Source organism: Mus musculus, chromosome 5 (assembly GCF_000001635.26).
Source record: "Mus musculus strain C57BL/6J chromosome 5, GRCm38.p6 C57BL/6J".
Classification (NCBI taxonomy): Eukaryota; Metazoa; Chordata; class Mammalia; order Rodentia; family Muridae; genus Mus; species Mus musculus.
This window is the reverse complement of record NC_000071.6, coordinates 51,547,684-51,562,442: the sequence shown is the minus strand read 5'-3', so window position 1 is coordinate 51,562,442 and position 14,759 is coordinate 51,547,684. Positions and strand designations below refer to the sequence as shown.

The window sequence follows — 14,759 nt, the reverse complement described above, 5'->3', positions numbered from 1 at the left end:
ATTCTCAGCATGTGTAGCTAGACAAGAGTAAAGGTAACAGCATGGGAACTGTTAGTACGCACACCTCAGTTCAAACCTTTAGGGAATGAGTTTTAAAAAATTAAAAAAATATATACCTTTCACTCAGTCGGACTTAGTCATATGTATGGCTTGCATGCTTAGTCTGAAGGCTGTAGCAAAAATAAATAAATAAAAGAGAAAAATTAGGTTTTATGTATGTTTGCAGGTGTCATAGCCTCGCAGAAGAACCAACCTGGAAAAAAAAAAAAGAAAAGTTCTCAGGCTTTACAGCAAGCAATCTTCACTCCAATTTTTACAGTTCTGATTCTGTCCCTCGGGGGCGGGGGGGGGGGGATTCCCGCTTCTTTTGAATGGGGTTGATTCGGTTGTACATATATCCCAATGTGTCTGGGTGCATCTTTGTCTTTTGCGGGGGAGGGCCGAGGGAGGGTTTTTTGGTTTTGTTTTAATTATTTTATTTTTTAGGTATTATTCCTAAGAAGGTATAAATGCATACACCTGTTTGTCGAAAAATTCATAATAATTTTATGCTAATAGACAGGTGTCTGACCTTTTCTTCCTTTGCACTGTACAGTCTTATGTGATCCCCTCCCTCCAAATTTCACACAGAATTCTTTTATTCAGTGCAAGATTTTTATTTAAGAAGCATGACTATGATATTAACAGACAAGAGGGTTACTTGAAGTCCTGATTAAATGCTACAAAACTCATTTATGGTCTTACAAAAGCTGAACCTTAGGATTCCGTTTCTTTCTTTAGTCTTCTTTCTGTAACACTGCGTTCTTGTCTTGTAAAACCCAAATCACATGTCAGTATATTATATTCTGTCTCTATGCAGATGTAAGTAAATAGCCACTACCATACCAGTTGTGCGGTTTTTCGACTTACTGTGCAAACAGTAGCTTTGTTTTGCATGTGACATAGTGTCATGTGGTTTAGAGTGTGAGAGGTATCAGTTCTCTTGAGTTCTTTTCCTAGAACTGTTAGTCATTAAATCCCCACAAGAAGAAAAGAAATGAAGCTGTGTTCTCTTCTACGAACTGATATGGGACTTGCATGTTATCACTGACCCCAGAATCTATAACATAAGATGTTTGTGCTCACTCTGTGCAAAGGTTTTTTTCCTGATTTGTTTACTTTTCTGTCAAGGTGGTCACACCATGGTATTTACATCTGGCAGGGAATGACCCTAGACATAATTGAATCTATCTCTTTTGAAAGATAAAGAGACGAAGGCCCAACACCAGTGAATGAACGATCCATAGTCATATTACTGGCTAGTGACTCAGTCATGTGAGGACCGAGGCATTGTCCACTTAGTCTTTATTCTTCTACTTTGGGCTGAGTTAAGAACCACAAAGTGACATTATTAACAGATAGACTTGAGCCTCCAGTAAATCACCTGAACCCTCCAGACTTGGCTTTCATTTCGCTCCTCTTCTTAAATTCCTTATGGTCAAAATAATCACCAGCCACATGTAGGAAGGAAACACCTGAGAAACTACAGGCATAATGAGTTTAATTGATACCCAGTCAGGCTTCCATTTCTGTAGATTCTTCTCCAGGAAAAGGAGGATGGATTGGTCCCATTTGCTATTTGAAAGTTCCATCTCCAAAACAGGGCAATGCTGTGTGATCTTTTGTGTAGGCAGCTCCACATTTGGAGACTGGTTGATTTAGAAGGCCACTTTATAAGTCACTGGTTTGAAATGGGAAAGGTGTTCTTCCCATCAAGGCAATGCCAGGGAGCTTTATTAAAAGCCCCATCTAGAGCAGGTATCAGCCAGCACTTCCCTAACTGTACCCTACTCCCACTCCCAAACCAATAGGCTCTCTTCCTAAGAAACGCTCTTACTTTTTAAGTCAGATAATGCTTGAGACACTATTCTCTCTTTTTCTTCTTTTGATTTATGCTCCTGACCTGTATGCCAAAAGGAAAGGAAAACCAGGAAAAACAAACAGATACCTTATGTAAGAGGCTAAAATTTTATCATTTCTGAGGATAACTATAGTTTTAAAATAGTGTGTGCCTAATTTGATAATGTTTTCAGTAAGAAAACAAAATAAAGATGGTAGTGATGTTTCAGACCAAATTGATTCGCCTCTGTCCTCTGAAACTCAGACTTGAGATGATTTCTAAGAGACCAAGCAGTGATTCCTCTCAGCATTGGGCCAGAATTCACAGCCTTGCAGGGGAAGGATGCTAGACTATAGCCATGGCTTCCTCTTAAACAGACAAGGAATATTTGAGGATGACACTGGATTTCCGGGACTGTTTCTGCTTGTTCTATCTCATGTGTGTCCTGACCCTAGTCCTATCTCTCTCTATTTCTTAAAAATAAAAAAGGATAGTTAGTCCTCTTCTGAATATATGGGATGTATGTATAGCTAAGAAAACCTGGAAGGCACACACCAAAGAAAATTAACACATGTTTATAGTGTCCTTAGAACTGTGAACATTGTGTCAGTTTTCTACCACCTTTTACTCTTTCTGACATTATGTGTTTGTGTGTAACTTTTTAGGTAAACTTTTTATGGTTATTATTACTTCAAATCTAAGGAGAAACCTCGATATATTTAAAACAATTTCCCATTGTGCAATTAACTGTATTTTATAAGATTTTTCACAATAGCATCAATTCCATGTGTATAAACATTGCTTTATAATTTAAGTAGACCACCCAAGGTTTTTACATTGCACTTAAATTTTCAACAATACAAGTAGGATAGCATCATTTATTTTCACATTAAAAAATCTTTTAGGCACTCCTCTCTTATTTCTTTGGACAATTGTAGAACTCAATTTTCTGGGGTTATGGGGCTATCCACTTAGAATATTTTTTAGATATATTACCTATTTTCCTTCTAGGAAAAATATACTATTTGTAACCCCATCAGCTGTATGTAATAAATATATTTTTAGATATAGTTATGAAAAGTGAAGGTCTATTCTGGATCTGTCATTCTTTAGTAAGGAAATTTCTTTAAAATTCCCATGTCTGACTTGCTAATATCAAGTAAGATTTCATTTATTGTACAAAATTTATCTCATGTCCACCTACCTTCTATCTAATTGCTAGTTAGGATGGTAATCCATTTATTTGCCTCCACACTTTGGAGATACACATTTTAGCTTGCTAGAGTGAGATACAAATATGAAGGCACTGAAAAAAATATGGACAAAAAGAAATACCCCTCAAATCTTCCAGGCTATTTGATGTGATCAAGAAAAGAAAAACAATACTCTTTTTTTTTCTACTTCTCCTCCTTTTTTTGAGGCTATTTGTAAAGTAACGTTTTCTCCCATAAAAAAACAAATGGTTAAGCTGATAAGTATAAGACTCAACTCCAGAACTAACAAACAGGAGCACAGTTTGATTTCTTTTTCTGCTTTTCATTTAAACAATCCATATTCCAATTTTCCTCCAGTCCTCACCAAACACAGGGAAGAAGATAAAAACATTGTTCTTACTAAATTAAATAACATACTTTGGGGCACAGTCACACTTTAACTTTTTAATACATTCCACATTTAAAAATATGCAATAAGCCTTATTTTTTTATTTCAGAAAATAATACTGGTAAGTAACGGTGTTAAAAATTTCTTATCTAAATAATCACTCTGAACAGTATAGATGGATTAACTTGAAAAAATTACTATAAATTAAAATATCTGTAACTTCACAAATATGTCCAATTTGAACATCAGACACAATCAGATTTTAACTCAACACTTTATTATCTCTTATTTGTGTTCCTAGTAAGCACAATTCATGCTTTCTTCTTAGAATAGTCTAATACTAAACTACTGCTCAGATTAATTTTCATGATATTTTTGGTTGCTATATTAAAAACAAAGTGAAAAGCAAATTTTGAGGTCTAATTGAGACTGGCTGTGTTCCACCGAGCTTTGCAGGTTTTATTGGGGATGAGAGCTGAGTTGCTCAACATGTTGATCAAATCTTGCTTATTAAAAAAATAAAAGAAAGAAAGGAAGGAAAAAATTACACAAATGCTAACTGGCATTTAATGTTGTCTGTCACTTTCTTCTACTTGTTTTGCTGAAAGATCTTTTGCTCTCTTGGACAGCACCTACACCATAGCTATAAAATCAGGCTGAGTTTGGGAACATTGTTACAGAGTAGAGACCTCTGCTACATTTGAGCTTACTTTCAATCAGCCTTGCACAGTCTGAGCTTCAAACTAGAGTCCCAAAGTATGTGTTCAGAAAGTGGTGTGTGTGTGTGTGTGGGGGGGGGGGGGGGTGTCAGGATCAAGGGCCCTTTAGGAATTAAAAGCAAACAGTTTATACCTCTTAGCAATGATTAACTCTACAAATGTTAGTGATTCTGGTCAGGCTCCTGTTCATTCTGTTAGATTGCTCTAGGCAGGTTGAAGTCCTGGAAATGCTGGTTTCCTTTTGTACATATGTCTTTCCAGGGGTTGCCTCGTGGATTTTTGCAAGACCTTTGATTTGGGGGTAAATACTTTAATTCTTCTAAGAAGGGCTTTTCAAGATCTGTCTGTCCATTCTGGCTGCTGCACTTTGCTTAGCTGTAGAGTGGGCACATAACTTCTTTTGAGCAAGCATTCTGAGGACCATATTGATTAGTGTGTCCTACAGGGCATGCTGCTCTTGCCTCTGGCTGCCCATGGTTTCTCCTCTACACTGTCTTCTTTAACGATTTGGCCTCTACTTCACTTTTGTGTACGTTATTTCAAGCTTATAAGGGGAAGTGGGCAAAGAAAATCAGGCTGTGATTTTTCTGAGATTCCTGCTTTGATCATAGGACAAGGTTAACATTGAAATTCACGGTCTTACTATTGTCTATGGTGTTTGGCTTTGGATATTTTGGTTTGTGGGATTATTTTCACTTTTTAGAAATATGCTGTTACATATAATAGAGTATGAAGAACACACGCACGCACACGCGCGCACTCACACGCGCACACACACACACACACACACACGCCTATACGTTGGGACATGAGTGGGGAAGGAAGCACACACGGGTCCTCAGATATATTTAAAACAATGTTGAAATTTCTTTCCCCACCTTCCTGGATCCCTATCTCCACCTGCTCTACTCCTTCACATTATCAACTTAAAGCACAAGTTTTTCTGCCTCCAAACAATGGTGGGATCTTGGAAAAGAAATGTGAACAGAACTACTGAAAGGAGGGATTCTATGGGCATGGAATCCACCCTGTGTAGTTAGTTACACAGCACCATAGGCAGCCACCAAGTGTTAATAAATACCTTTATCCATTGTTTTGAGAAAACATGGGTTGATTTGGATTTGACTTGGGATTATCAGTATAAGGACCTTGTCCCTGCACATGGCTTATTTTTCAGGATAAAAGGAAGTTTTGAACAAGGTGAGACTTGGTTTCTTATAGAAAATGATTCTGTTCCTTAAGGTTTAGTTTCCCCCCTCTCCCCTAGTGGTAAACTCCCTTGTATTCATGTTGTATACCCTTTCTGTCTGTCAGCCCTTGTAATGTGTGGCCGAACACACTGTAGAGTTTCTGTAGACATTAGTTTGCTGAAAGCAAACATTTGGGAATCCTCTATACAAAGTTGGAAGAAGTGAGAGGCAGGCTGCACACACACACACACACACACACACACACAGACACACACCACACACACACACACACACACACACAGAGAGAGAGAGAGAGAGAGAGAGAGAGAGAGAGAGAGAGAGAGAGCAACAGGAGTCAAGACAGAGAGAAAATTAAATATAGAAACTGCCTGGGGAGACAGAAAAATCCAAGGTTGGTGAGCAACTAACAATTTAAATTCTCTTGAGAAGAGCAAAAAGCTGGACAGAAGAGGACTTTTAATTTGAAGAGTTAATTAAGCAAATGATAAGACTTCTAAAATATCCTTCTTGTTAGAGTTGTAATTTTGAGGCCCAAGAAACAAGTAGAAGGTATTCTCATTCACTCTACAAATCAGTTTAAAATGGACTTCTATAGCAGCAGAAACACAAGGGGAAGAGGGCAGCGTGTCTGTGTTCATCAGCCCTGTGCTCTCTCTAGCTTCACATACCCCTTTTTATGAAGGTAGAGGACAGAGTGGCTGTTTTAAGCAGATCATTAGCTTCATGGATGTGCTGGGTTAGTTTCTTTTCTTTTCTTTTCTTTTCTTTTTTTAAAGTAGAATTAGGTGGCAAAAAAAGAAAGAAAGAAAGAAAGAAAGAAAGAAATTATCTTTTCAAAGCAAAGAAAAAGAAAATCCTGCCACAATTCAGTGTGAGCAAGTTAAGATATCAAAACAATAATGCAGAGTTATCTAGTGCAAGCAACCATCTGTAAGAAGAGGTGTGCATGAGGTTTGAAAAAGTATGGTGGATGCCTAATGGATGACAAAGAGAAACCAAAGTATCAGTTACCATCAGGATGCCAGGATTGCTTGATAATGATGAATAAACATCGACTCTTTATAGCTAAGTGGCCAGCATTATTTCACAGTTGACTGTGTGGAAAGTAGAGCCCATGACCTTTGTCCTGAATTTTAATAGTTTACTGAAGTTTTACATTAAGTAAAAATCTAATTGGCAAGAAAAATTAGTGTTTCTTTGTGGGAGTACAGAGTAAGGCTACTAATTGCATGTAGAAAATGATCCCAGGGTTGTCTCTCTCTCTCTCTGAATTAGAAAATTAAATGAATAATACCTTTCTGATGTTTGGAAGAGGACAGTTGTAGCAGTGAAGTATATTCACCTAATTTAGAATGTCAAAGCTGTTGGCCATCTTGTTCTGTTCACTTATTGACAAACTGTCGATTTCATTACCATATTCCCTGTCTACTAGTTGTGGACATCCAAGCAAACAGACCCCTTATACGGGGTCTGAAGCAAACAGCAAGCTTGTGGGCTTTGTGTGTGTGTGTGTGTGTGTGTGTGTGTGTGTGTGTGTGTGTGTGTGTGCACGCTCGCTGCATTTCTTTCTTTCACTTTACTGTATTAGTAACTGACTATATAAAGTCAGACTGAGAGAAGTCACCAATGTTTTCCTTCTAAGGGGAGAGAAAATAAAGAGCACATTAAATTAACCTCAGTGGAATAGGAGTTTAAATGAATGGTGCTTTATAAATTATATTTAGATGCATAGGGACTTTTTTCTTCTTCTAAATTACTGTCAAGTAAAGGAAATGAGCTGGTTTTTGAGTCTGTGGGGTTTGAGGTATTGTGAAAATATGTTTTCAAAGGTCCCCTGTGCATTTCTCACTGGGCCTGGAAGGGTTAAGTCTGAGCACCCAAGTGTTATGGAAAGTGCTGAGAGTTGGTTATGTCCTCTGTCTGTAATGTCACAGGAAAAACAGTGGCACCTGCATTACCCCTCATTGACTCAGGAACGACAAAAAAGTATTAGTAAGCAAAGCTCAAGAAATGAGTATCTCTGCTGATACCATTTCAGTGTTTTTCCTTCATTCCCTGGACATTCTTGATTTCAAAAACAAACTGTACAGCCCAAGGCACTAGGGTTGGAGTCCAATGTTTATTCAAAAAGGCACCCTGAAGCCATGAGGAAGACTGTGCTACATATGAGAAAAGAAATAAGGGGTGGGGGCAGGTGAGTAGCTAAGCTGTTTCAGGGATGGCAGCAGCAATTGTATTTTCTAGCATTTGTTTTCTGGGAGCCTATGAGATCCACGGAAAGAATCATGAGGGGGAACCCAAGAGTCTAGGGTGTTGTGGCTTGCTTGCTTTACAAGGAGCAAGGCAAACTGCAGTAACAGTTTAGGAGACTGCATTCTCTACTGCCAAGGAGACAGCTGATTTGGGGTAGAGAAATTTGTTTAGACCTAAACAAATGTGGCGGTTTTGTTGACTAAACATGGAAAGAAAGAAAGAAAGAAAGAAAGAAAGAAAGAAAGAAAGAAAGAAAGAAAGAAACAAAGAAAGAAAGAAAGAAAGGAAGGAAGGAAGGAAGAAAGGAAGAAAGGAAGGAAGGAAGGAAGGAAAGAAAGGAGAGAGAGAAAGAAAATCGGGGGTGTTGCCTTCAAACACTCCTCTAATAGGGAGGGAAAAAAAAGAATCTCATGAAAATGTATCACATGAGGAGCGCTTGCTTCAGTTCCAAGCTGAGTCTGGGGCTACTTGGAAACCATTTCTTAAAGCACACACATTTTAGGCAAGGGTGTAGTTACTGTGTCAGTAACAGGGGATCTTTGCTATTTGCCTGTTTTGGATGGAAAATAAATTTAAAAAAAAAAGATTGCAGGAGATTTGAGTTATTATGTGAGCAGGGCTCCGGTTTAGAGTTGGTGGCATTCAAAGCTGGCTTCAGTCACAGTGTGATGCTTGAAGCCTCCCAAAGGCCAAGTGTTTCCTTTTCTTTCTTCTATTTTTTTTTTCCTCTCTCTCTAAGCGTTACTTCACTGAGGCAGAGGGCTGCCTTGGAGTGACGTCAGGAGTTTGTGCAGCAAGCTTGCACAGGAGAAGGGAGGCTGGGTGAGTGACAGCCCAGCCTACTTTTTAATAGCTTTGTCATGTGACTGGGGACTGTAGTAAGACAGGTGCCTTCAGTTCACTCTCAGTAAGGGGCTGGTTGCCTGCATGAGTGTGTGCTGTGTGTCAGAGTGGATTGGAGTTGAAAAAGCTTGACTGGCGTCATTCGGGAGCTGGATGGCTTGGGACATGTGCAGCCAAGACTCTGTATGGAGTGACATAGAGGTGAGCTGGGGCTGAGTATTGCAGGACCGGAGCTTCTCTCAGATGCAATGATTCCTGGAGGGGGGGGGGGATGGGCTAGGGGAGAGGAGGGGACATAGAAAGTGGCTCAGCGGGAGCTTTTGGAGGGGGAAATCTCCATCTTATCTTAACTCCAATAAGTTTGCTATTTTAAGGTGGCTCGGAGATGCCTTGAGCAAATCAAAGCTTAGCTGCTGTCATCAGTATCTGTAGCAGTTAGAAACTCTTTCCATGTGCCTTTGGCTCTGTTTCTACTCATATGCAATATTTATGCTCTAAGATATTGATATGAATCAGGAGCTGAAGTCTTTCCAGTGTTCAGTGGCCTGCTTGGAAAAATGCCATTTCTATTTATAAGAAAATGAAGATAAACATTAAAATGAATTGTGTTAAAAAGAGAGTCCGTTTTGACTCTCGTCAGGATTTATCTTTTCCGCCCTCCTCTCTCTGTTCATTAAACAGAGAATTTACAAGACCCTAAATATTCCTGCTGGGTCTGAGTTAGGTTGCTTTTCCCACAGAACACAAAACGACAGTGCTGTTTCCTTTAAAACACTTGTGTGCGGCTGAAAGGGTTGGCTAGCGAGTTAAAAAAAAAAAAAAAAATCCCAGCCTTAAGAGACCAAAGCTTTCTGTTTGCTTCTGTGGCGAGAAACCGAACGGTTAAATCTCTCTACCACGGAGAGCTGCCTGAAGCCGGGAGAGAATGGAGTTTATGCAGACCGTGTGTGGAGCAGCTCACTGCTTGTGTAAAAATAGACCGCAATACATCAATTCCACAGTCTCTGCTGGCTACAATTCATACAGGGGAGGAAAAAACACAAGCAGTTTCCCCGTAATCTCTGGAGTCTAGCTGGGGCCAGAGGACTTCAGCGTGTTTGCATTCAGTACAATGGAATGTTCTCGGGGAAAGTTTGAGCAAGTTGGAAAACAAGTGAAACTTTTGTGGACTCTGGTGAGATGGACCCGAATTGAATTGCGCGGAGGATCGGAGCTGCTAACTAACAATGGTGCTTCCTCCCGGTAGCGGGGGCACGTAGGGTAAGGGGGAGGGTCAAGTGCCACACGTGATTTGATTAAATAAGATGTCCGTGTGGTGCAGTGATACACATCTAAAGTGAAAATGATTTGGCGAGGCCGCCTGCGAATGCATTTTTCCTATCTAGCCAGGCGTGCCCTGGGTCCTTAACTCTTTGCTGGGTCTGCAGATGTTGGCTCCGTTTGCTTTCCCTAGGCTTTGGCAGATCGGATTTGCAGGTTATAATTATTGTTATCTTGTGATTTCTTGGCAAGGCAGAATAGATATAGATAATTCATGTGTCCCTTGGCTATTGAAGTCAGAGTTCTAAGTGGATTCAAAGTCCTAATTGTTGGAGTAGCCAGCGTAACCCGTGGGTGGTTGTCTGGCTGGCACCATAGCTCTCTTCGAATCACTTTCATTTTTACCTCTTGGATCGTTCCGAAACTGCTCAGAGACTGAAGAGCTGTGATCTAAAGGAGATGAGGAAGATTTGCCTTAGTCAGAATTCCTGTGATTGTTTGCAAATAAACGCCATAGCCATTTATAACCATGGCTTTAAGTTTGTTCTTTCTTTGTTTTTCTTAAGGAGTTGGGGATAGGGGCTCAGCGTCCAGCCTTAGATTGAGTCTCAGTTAGTGCGGCATAGTAGACAGCCAGCTGCTAGAAACCCGTGCCTTCGAGCCTGTGGCTCTGGGAATCATTCCTGCCTGTCGAAATATTACAAGCAGCAGGTAGTGTGGGCAGCTTCCATTTTTTTGAATCATTAATGCTTGCTGTCATCTTCAAACCTATTATGTCCTTTCACACATAATGACAGGACAGTGTATTGGTTAATAAAAACCCAAACCACCAGAGCTACTCAGAGTCTCCTGGTATTTCACAGCTTAATGGAGGGGATGTACAATAAGGTTACTAAGATTGATAGAGACAGATCACCTGACACTCTTCACGAAGACTGTCATTCTTACCTGCCTCCATACCTCCCAGTTCAACTACTGTTTTTATCACAAGTTAAGTTTCTGTTTTTTATTAATTTAATTAAGGCTGCCAAGTCCACTGACTCTCTCTTCTCTCTCTCTTTAAAATTTACCATCAATGGCACCAAAATCTCTGAAAGGTTAATGGAGAATTATACTTAATTATAATGAATCATTATCATCCATGCAGTTAAGCTAATTTATTGTCTGCTTCTTAACTAAGGGAAAAGACTGTCTGTTGGGGTGAAATAACATACAATAATTAGCCTTTTGTGTTTAGAGATTGTGTTGGCCTCTTAAACCTTATTGTAAAAAACGAAGGCTACAGTTGTGAAATTGCTTTCAGAGTTGCAAAGTGGCTGTAGGGTATCTGTGTAATTGAGGCAGGACACACCTGTTACAGATGCACAGGGCAGCCATCAATATCAGCATGTCAGACAAGGACAGGTACTCGGCTCAGTCTGATAGGTCTGGCGTTGTCCAAGTCCAAATATGAATTAATCACAGAAGAAATTGCTTCTACGAATGTGTTTTTGATAAGTAGGATCATGCCACAGTCAGAAGCACTGATTTGATCAGAATGTCAACACTGGCAAGCATAAACACTATTTTGAGCATAGTGCAAGAGTAAGCATGAATACACACACATACACACACACACACACACGATTGGGAGAGGGTGGGTGAGGGAGGGAAAGCAAAATAGAGAATGCTAAAACAAATTAACTTTATGTGTTCAGTGGTTGTCAGAAGTTATACTCAAATACATATTTTTTTTTCCTTGAAGGTTAAAGGTTCTTTAAACTAGTCTCCCTTAGAGAGAGTGGTTAAAGAAAAATGGCAGAAAACTATCACCCAGAAAGCCATGCCTTCCGAGCTCTAGAAGTACCAGAGGCACACTGGGCTGGCTTCTGCTTTAGCTTTCCTTTGGATGCTCATTTTGGTTGTGGTTCTTCACTTTGTTTTTAAAGGAATCCTCCACCCATGACATCCTGTGTGTTGTTTGTTGACAAAGTTCTCCCCTCATCTCTGTGCTGACAGTTGAGGAAGAGTTAATAAAAAGGGGTTGTGCTCTGGGGATGTGTAGTGTGGATAAAAATGGAGCCTTGGGATTGTTACACCCATAACAAAACACTAACTCTATCTGGACAAGATCTACTCTTTATAGTCAGACTTCCACTTACAAACCTAGCTAGGTTTTCTGATCTCTAATTTTGGGCTCACTCAGATGTTACAAAGAAAATCCCAACGGGAAGAGAATGAATGCAGCTCTCTCTTGGTGTGGTTATGTGCCTGCCTTTGGGGATCCTCTGGGGCCTGGTGGTCTAGTGGGCAAAGCGCCATGATATGCAGACTCTCTTCCCTGTCTCCTTTCCCTGTGCCTCCTCCTCAGAGTGTAGCTTCAGATCACACTGCTGCATTCGGACTGTGTAATACAGTCTGCCAGGGATGACAGGGGAGCTCCAGAAATAAACTCTGCATAAAACTTATTTTATTCAAAATCTAAATGTCAGGGAAGTTTATCAGCTTTATGTCTTGCTGCTGCCTGCACAGGAACCACTATACCTTTTTGCAGACCTGGGGAAGCAGAGGCAGGAGGGCCTTGCTTCTCTCTGTGTGGGACTGCCTCGATTCAGACCGTTGGCTGGTGAGAGATGAAGTCTTGGTGATTCTACTGTCATCGTAAGAGCTTCTTTAGGGTTCTTTAGAGCACAGGCACTTGGCTCAACAGCTGAGTATCCAGTTAAATAGGAGACAGTCTCATTGGTAAGGTTCTGATAGCCTCAGAAGGCAACAGGTCAGGGGGGTTGGAAAGACTATCTAAACATGCATATATATATATATTGTAAAATGATCTAAAATAGTTTTCCTAATAAGTATTTAAACCTTTCATTATATTGAAATCATTTTGTATCTCTGTACAAATATCACTTTTAAATTCTCCGTAACTGTGGTTTTGACATACTTCAATAAAATACAAAATATAATCATGGTACAAAACTTCTGGTTTTTTTTTTCTTTCTTTTTAGGTGACAGGTCACCCCCTACCCAACACACACACACACACACACACACACACACACACACACACACACCTTGCAAAATATTTCTAGTGAAAGCTCTAAGGGTCACATAGAAAAATAATATGAATTTTGTTCTTTAACTCAAGGAACTTGCATTTGACCTGTTAAGGATGAAGTCAGGGAACTCATAAAAAGTCAAGTGAAAGTAAATGATTTAAATAACAATTCAAGAGAGCCAGAGATGAGCTAGAGGACTTGCATCATTAGTTGCTAAATGAATGATACAGATTATAATACTTACAGGGAGTACGCATGGAGGAAGTTTTCCTAGTCTAATCCTTGGGTTCTATTATCTCAGTGAGCAGTTTTTCATAGGGATATCCATTTTGTTTTGTTTTGTTTTGTCTTGTTTTGTCTTGTTTTGTTTTTCCAGACAGGGTTTCTCTGTATAGCCCTGGCTGTCCTGAAACTCACTCTGTAGAACAGGCTGGCCTCAAACTTAGAAATCCTTCTGCCTCTGCCTCCCAAGTGCTGGGATTAAAGGCATGTGTCACCACTACCCTGCAAGGATATCTATTATATCTGATGGTGACTCCAAGGTATAAATTCACTTGCAGACTTTTCTCAGTTCGGTCCTATGATAAGGACAGGATAAAACCATGGGCATAGTTAACTATAAGAGGGCTAAGGCTCATCAAGTGTAACTACCCCAGAGGTAGGAAAACTTCTTGTTAGTTTCTACCTGGAAGAATCAAGGAGGCCTTCATGGAAACATGGTACTTAACTTGTATCCCAGTTTAGAATTTGGATGGAAGAAATTAAACAAAACACCCCCTTGGAAGCCAAGGGCAAAAAGAATGGAAGGTGCATCCCGAGGTGATTAAAGCCCCAGAGGCCAGCTTTGGTGCTGTCATTGAATTAACCAGACTTAATTCCCATGCCATGCTACTGCTGTCTAGTGAATTCCTGCCATTAATAACCGCCGTGTCTGTCTTCTTTGCAGTGTGCTGCTCTGGTTGGTGAGGACCAGCCTCTTTGCCCAGATCTTCCTGAACTTGACCTTTCTGAACTTGATGTGAATGACTTGGATACAGACAGCTTTCTGGGTGGATTGAAGTGGTGTAGCGACCAATCGGAAATCATATCCAACCAGTACAACAATGAGCCTGCGAACATATTTGAGGTAAGCCTCTCCCCTGGAGAAATGAGCTTCTCTCTGACGGCAGCGGCTTGACTGATCTTCATGTCTGACTGATGTATGGGGAGCTGGACTCCAGCATGTAGGGGCTCTTACATTGTTGCCAACAGGAAACGTGTCATCACAGCTAGAGAGTTTCTCTTATGGAAAAAAAATGGTATTTGGAAAAACGGGGCTTTTTAGAATTAAAGTGCTAAGGACTACAGAGTGTGTTAAACTGTGTTGAAATCCAAAGGGTTGTGAAAGCTTTGGAGACAAGGAAGAAAAAATGTGTAAAGCTGTTTACTCCTCTCTGTCCCCAGAAAGGGACCCAAGAGCAAATGGTGCCTGATATGAATTAATACAGAAGAAGGCATTTCTAGTCACCAAGGGGTTAATGTCTATCGCCATTTGTTTTACCTTGTCAGTGAGCGGTTTTGATTATTGCTATTATATTATTGTTTCAGACCCCTAATTTTCTCTCATGATGGAAAATTTCTAAACTCAAAAAAAATCTAGTATGTACTTATAAATTAGTCAAAATTCATTTTCCTTTCAGTAGTGAGAATTACCTCCCAGACTCTAGACGCCTATTATGAGTCTACCCTATAATAAAGAATGTTAATCTACTCCTATTAAAGTGTTACTCAGAGAAACGAGGTTCACTCTCACAAGATCGGGAGTCATTTACTTGAAAATAAATCACTTCTTATAGTGAGAAGCATTCATAGAGTACGGTGACAAGTGAATTGGGTGCAAATTGCCAAATCAGCTAATTTTCAGCATCAAAATCAGCATCAGCGGCACCGTCATCTGAGAGTTTTTAAGCCCTTC

General features: G+C 40.0%; 1 protein-coding gene across 13 annotated transcripts in view; it reads left to right on the top strand.

Annotated features, from left to right (window-relative positions):
• The window catches only part of Ppargc1a (peroxisome proliferative activated receptor, gamma, coactivator 1 alpha), a 661,605-nt gene that overhangs the window by 553,411 nt on the left and 93,435 nt on the right, over positions 1 to 14,759 (top strand). For 7 of the 13 annotated variants that reach the window (NR_132764.1, XM_006503774.4, XM_006503776.4 and 4 more), the window contains one exon: positions 13,752 to 13,931. Coding sequence is in view for 7 of the 13 variants with exons in the window: in XM_006503774.4 (XP_006503837.1) it covers positions 13,752 to 13,931 (180 nt within the window). In the remaining 6 variants the exon portion in view is untranslated. Of the gene's footprint in view, positions 1 to 8,397; positions 8,487 to 8,521; positions 8,709 to 9,347; positions 10,479 to 13,751; positions 13,932 to 14,759 lie in introns of those variants that run through there. The other 6 variants (NR_027710.1, NM_008904.2, XM_017320716.1 and 3 more) reach the window with 5 other exon arrangements.